The 6266-nt window shown below is 39.6% G+C and overlaps 1 protein-coding gene across 1 annotated transcript in view; it reads left to right on the top strand.

The window, feature by feature from the left end:
- ppl (periplakin) overlaps positions 1–5936 on the top strand; it is a 35340-nt gene extending 29404 nt beyond the window's left edge. The window contains exons 20-22 of the mRNA XM_017439686.3: positions 297–413; positions 2687–2779; positions 2860–5936. Of these exons, the coding sequence (XP_017295175.1) occupies positions 297–413; positions 2687–2779; positions 2860–5532 (2883 nt within the window). The 3' untranslated portion in view covers positions 5533–5936. The remainder of the gene's footprint in view (positions 1–296; positions 414–2686; positions 2780–2859) is intronic.
- The last annotated feature ends 330 nt before the right edge of the window (positions 5937–6266 follow it).

The raw sequence follows: 6266 nt of genomic DNA, 5'->3' as shown, positions 1-6266 counted from the left end.
ACACTTTGTGTCTGCAAAACATGTGAGGAGAGCTGCAGACCAGGGACAATCCAGAAATGCTCATGAATGTCAGTTTAGAAGCTATCAGTTCTCAAATAAAGCACCTTTTGAGAATGTCAATGTTTGTTGGGAATTATCTTACAAAACTAGGAAGGATTTTTGGTTTATATATTAAAAGTTATGGTTTTTTATTGATTTTAGTAAAAAAAATTGCATCTTTTAGGAAAATGCCCCGCAAAAATCACAAACTGACTAAGGTTAAGCTAATATAAGAATTAACTGGTTCATCTTTGCAGGACTATGAGAATGAAACTGAGAAGTTCAGGTCTATTCTGGACCTCGAGGATGGACTCGTTCCTCAAACCTACAAGAGGAGCAGACTGGAATCCCCCGCTCTGACAGTCAAAGCAGAGGTGATGTTCTCCACTCACTATCAAATACTTGAAAGGCTACAGCAGAAAGATAATACAGAAATTTCATTTCTGTTAAAATGCAATATGAATTCTAAATGACATGCTGAAATTTGCTATATAAGGTAAAACTGAGTTGTTAAAGCTAAAGGTTAATTATATCAAAAGGCTACCTAAAAGCAAAAAAAATAAAAGGGTAACTAGAAGCTAAAATCAGCAAAATGTGAGATAGAATCTGAAAATATCAAAAAGGCTGGCTAAAAGCTGAAAGCAGCAGAACAGTAGCTAAAAGCTAAAAGTAGCATAAGAACAACAAAACCAGTATACTGAAGCAGATTTTAAAGAGAACAATGCTTTTTAAAGAAATGAAGTGATCTCAGTGTATTTCTATAGGGAAAGTATTTGTAAATAAAGATAAATATTTTGAAAATTATAATAGTCATAGCAGCCATGTCCTGAATGAGCTGAACTTTCTGATGAATGAATGGCTAAAATAGCACAAAGTATGCAGAGGTAGTTCAATAGCTGACAAACATGCAGAAAAATTAAATAACAATAATAATAATAATAAAAAACTGAAAAAACATTCTCAGTATAAGCTAGCTCCAGGTCAGTTTGTCCTTCGGTCAATTTGTACTTTGGGTCATTTCGTACCCAGATGATTTGAGTATGAAAAGAAGCTGTCTGCCATAGGTCTTTTATACCCACCATGGCAGTTGCCCAAACACTGAATATTTAATCTACTGAAGAATACTTTGGAAATGAACAAAAGCAGATTTTGGCCAGTTTTATTAAGGATACCATTGCATAAGTACTGAAACATTTAATACTACCCTATGAAAAAGTTTGTCCTGTAGCTTGTGCAATTTTGAAACAAAACATGCAAATTACACACAAAAATCAGGAATAGTAGGCTTTGACATTTGGCTGTGGTACATTGCACAACATTTGAATTTAATAAAATAATGGAGATCAATGGGATTTTGATGAAACATGAAAAACCCAGCCCTCTTTGGAGCTCTATAGCTCAGACATACTTCACAGTAGAAACCTTTAAAAAGGTCACTAAAAGTTAGACTTTCCCTGTCTAAACTGGTATTTTGATATCTTTAATGGTTTTTATACAATCTCAGTTAAAGTTTGATGATTTTTACAGATTTTTTCACTGAATGTTGAACTGTTGATGATGTCACACACTTACTTTGAGCTGTCTACAGTTTTCATATCTTGTGCAAACAAACTCTTCTTACCCCCAGAACTCTTTTGGGTACATACACAAATTATACATCAAGACAGACATTTTTATCTTCTTTCTCCCAGTGTGTCTCTCACTGCTATAGGACTTAGTTTTCTCTCAAATCGCCCCAGAATGCAGAGAGTGCAAGGCCAGCCATCAGCAGAATCAGTTCTTCTCTTCACACCTGGAAATGAAGGGTCTTTTTAACCTGTCATGTCTCCTACATCAGACACTGTAGAAACGGAAACATTCATGTGTGACCATCAGTCTTCTGCTACTCGCAGTTCTCAAGAAACTAGACATACAAGCATTTTAAGCTTTCACAGTTGTCTGTATACCAAATGAAGTCTCAAAAGGATGCAATGAGAAATCAGTTTACATATTACCCTGGTGTGTTTGATAAGCTGAGGAGAATTAATCATGATAAGTAAACTGATTTTTGTGTTGTGTTGCAGGAACTCCCTTAATATGAACAAATTTTTGTTTGAAAGTAATATTTTGGTCATTTTGAAGTGGCAATCTGTATAAAAGCTATGAACAAATAATATCTTACCTGTCGCAGTTAGCTCTTTTTACAACCTCAGTTTGGAGAAATAGAGTTTAATTCTGACAGGACTGATGAAATAAGGGCTAGTCTGAACATAAACAAGACCAAAGTTGATCTCTGCTCAGTTCATAAACTGTTCTCATCAGTATAGGAGCTGTTTTAAAGCAGCAGTAATCCAGTTTGCTCATTAGCTCATCAATCCTGTCAAACTTTATTTCTCCAAACTGAGGTTGTTCAACGAGATATCTGCAACAAGAAGCTATTATTTGTTCATTTGTTGTACTTTTATACAGAAAACCACCTAAAAAGGTTGGAATCTCCTTTTAATGTTCATTTAACATGATCACTGAACCAATGTTTACTGTATTCTTTTGAACTGATAATTCTACAGTTATTGATATTATCAAACTAGATTTAATCATACAAGTTGTGACTTCATTAATTCCTTATACCGTCTGTGCTTTTTATAACTTAATATTCTTATATCTGCAGGAAGCTGCTATTGAGGCTAAGTTTACAGAAGTGAATGCTGTGAATAAGCAAAGGCTGCAGAATCTTGAGTTTACCCAAAGTCTTCTTAGCCAGGTAAAACAGTCTTCAAACTACAACACTAATACAACTTTTGAATTCAAAACACCATCATGATGATGAATGTCTTTTTTTAGCAACCTGAGATCGCTGTTATCCAGTCTACCAATGTGAAGTCGGTCAATGCTGCTGCGCCAGGAGAGGAGCCATGGAGAATCAGGAAGCAGCTGGACGATGAGGTCCAGAGGAGGGAGCAGCTAGAAAAAGAAATTGAGACTATTCAGACTGACATTTATGTTCTAGAAGGACAAAAGCCCCAAGATACAATTGTCAAGAGGGAGCACATTAAAAAGGTTCCAGACCCCCAGTTGGATGAGGAAGTGCACAAGGTTCAGCAAAAGCTCTCAGAGGAGCGCCGCACCACCCAAGTGCTGGAGAATGACTTGGAGGTACTCAAGCTGAAACTGCGAGGTCTTGAGACTGAGATGAAAGAAGGAGCCCAGCAGTACACAGTCAAGGAAGTGTTGCGTATTGAAAGAGACCGTGGTCAGGAGGAGGAGATTCGAAAGCTTCGGGATGAGCTTGAAGAGCTACGGAGGCAGAAGATGATAAAAGACAATGAGCTGACTCTGATCCAAAAGCAGCTGATTGTCCTGGCTGAGGAGAAAAACACGGAACAGGAGGTGATCACTGAAGAGGAGGTGATCAAAGTCCAGAATGACCCCCAACTTGAATCTGAGTACCGGGTGCTCCTTGACAGGAAGCAGAAAGAAATGGAAAACAGGAAGCAGTTGGAGGATGAGCTGCTATTTCTTCAGGAAAAACTCAAAAGGTTAGAGAAAGAGAAATCAATCGCTGAGGAGAAAATATCCATCAAGGAGGTGCTGAAAGTAGAGAAAGATGCTGCCTTTGAAAGAGAAGTAGAAAACCTCAGGAGGCAGTATGAGGATGAGAAGGCCAAACGAAGATCATCACAGCGGGAGAGAGCTGACCTACAGAGGAAGATTCAGAGCCTAGAGGAGGAAAAATCCAAGGTTGTGATTCAGGAAAAAGTGCGTGAGATTGTTCGCCCTGACCCGAAGGCTGAGAACGAAGTAGCCAATCTTCGTCTTGAACTTGTAGAACAACAGAGGCGTTACAAAGATTCAGAACTCCAACTACAATCCCTGCAGGATGAGCTGATAATGCTAAAGAACAGAGGACCTCAAGTAGAAGTCAAGGAGATTATCAAAGAAGTAATCAAATACAAGATCGATCCACAGACTGAAAGAGAGCTGGAGAGGCTTCGTAATGAAATTGTCGATAAAACCCACCAGACTGAGAAATCAGAGATGGAAATTCGTCAGCTTCGTGATGAAATTGAAAGATGGAGGGAAACTAAACCCCAAGTACAAACCAAAGAGGTGGTCAATGAAAAACTGGAGTACAGAGAAGACCCGAAGACCAAGGAGGAGATTGAGACTCTGAAAAGGAAGCTGGCTGATGAACAAAAGAAACGCCTTGATCTTGAGAGGGAACGGTCAGCCCAGGAAGAGAAAATTAGACTGAAGAAGATCGATCTGTCTCAGGTCCGGGAGAAGATCGTTCAGCAAGAAGTTGTCAAGATGGAAGAAGATCCTGTCCTCAAGTCAGAGTGTAACAACTTCCTGCAAAGCATCAACAGTGAGCAAAAACAAAAGGATAATCTGAAAACAGAACTCCTCCAACTGCAGAGACAAATCGCTGACCTGGACCTGCAACTGGAGGAACTGGAGCGTGAGCGTAGGGCAAGGCGTGACGCAGAACTAGAGATCCAAAGACTTCGGGTCAGACTCAATGAGCTGGAAATCCGTGACAAAGAGAACCGTGAGAAGGTGACTGTCAAACAGAAGGTAGTCCTGCAACAGGATCCTCAACAGGAGAAGGAACATTCCATCCTCAAACTACAGCTTGATGAAGAGCGACATAAACGCACTCTGCTTGAGAAAGAGCTGAATGCACTCATACAGCAGCAAATGACCTTGGAGAAGATGGATGTGAAAGAAAGAGTTGTCCGCACTGAAAAAGTTCAAGTGGAGAGAGACCCAGAGGCTGAGATTGAGATTGAGAACCTAAGGAGAACTTTGGAAGAGGAGAAAAGGAGAAGACGTGAACTTGACCAGGAGTTGTCTGTCCTCACCACCAGGCTTTCTGACATAGAGTTCTCTAACACCAAATCAACTAAGGAACTGGATTACATTCGAGATGAAAGCTACCGCCTACAACAAGAAAACCAAAGATTGCAGAATGAGATCCGCAAGCTTCGGTCTGAAATTGAGATCACCAGCAAAGAGACCCGGCTTATCACTGAGTCTGCACCAAGAGAGGATGGAAAGAACCTGGAGTTGAGGCTCGACTCACTTCAGAAGGAACTTGCAGGTCTAAAAAGCGTAACAATTCAGAAAGATGAGGAGATTGAGAAGCTTAAGAAGAACCTGTCAGCAGTGAGAATGAAAAGAGAGCAAAGAGAAAGCCACCTCCGCAGGTCTATTGTTGTCATCGATCCAGATACTGGAAGAGAGATGCGGCCTGAAGAGGCATACAAACTAGGCTTGATTGACTGGAAGATGTTTGTCAACCTGCAGGGTCAGGAGTGCGACTGGGAAGAGATCTCAGTGAAAGGCCCCAGTGGAGAGTCTTCTGTGCTACACGACAGAAAATCTGGGAAGAAGTTTTCCATTGATGATGCGTTGCGTCTTGGGTACATCTCAGATCGCCAACTTCAACAGTACCTAAACAAAGAAATAACCATACAGGAGTTTGGTGTTCTAGTGTCGGGCAAGAAACAGTGAACAAAATAACATTTGCCTTATAATTGTAACTCCAAAAAAGGGGAAGGAAAAAGATTATATCTTTCAATTTATTTGACGACCTTTGTGCTTTTTGTTGTCTTTCCTCTCTGACTTTATTCCTTTGGTGACTTGGCTTTATTTAGTACTTAACGTCCATAACTACACCATGTATTTATTCACTTATGTACACTCAGTTTTGTTGCACTGAGTACAAAGATTGGTGCAAAAACATGTTTTTAGATTAGCTTTATTTCTTTGACAAGATACTTTGGTTGACAGTATATCTTTAATATTTTAATTTTGTTGATGTTGCAGATGGGGATTAAGTGTTTCATCTGTTTATGGTGTTTTCCCGGGGTCATCTAATGTGTGTTCAAGCTTTAATAAAAGTCTAATCAACCAGATAAATGTCTACATTTTGACTTATTTCTGTGAAATATACAGTAATATACACTGCCTGGCCAAAAAATAAGTTGCCACCTGGATTTAACTAAGTAAATAGGTACAAGCCTCCTATTGGATAATTACTGCATGGGTGATTATGTTTCAGCTGGCAACAAGTTATTGAAGCCCAACTGGTGCAATGAGCTGCTTCTCATTTCTTAAACAACCATGTTGAAAGACACATCCTGTGGTCGTGGAAAAGATGTCTGTCTGTTTGAGAAGGGTCAGATCATTGGCATGCACCAAGCAGAGAAAACATCCAAGGAGACTGCAGAAACTACTAAAACTGG

This window comes from Kryptolebias marmoratus, linkage group LG12 (assembly GCF_001649575.2).
Source record: "Kryptolebias marmoratus isolate JLee-2015 linkage group LG12, ASM164957v2, whole genome shotgun sequence".
Taxonomy (NCBI): Eukaryota; Metazoa; Chordata; class Actinopteri; order Cyprinodontiformes; family Rivulidae; genus Kryptolebias; species Kryptolebias marmoratus.
This window is presented reverse-complemented; position numbering and strand designations above follow the sequence as displayed.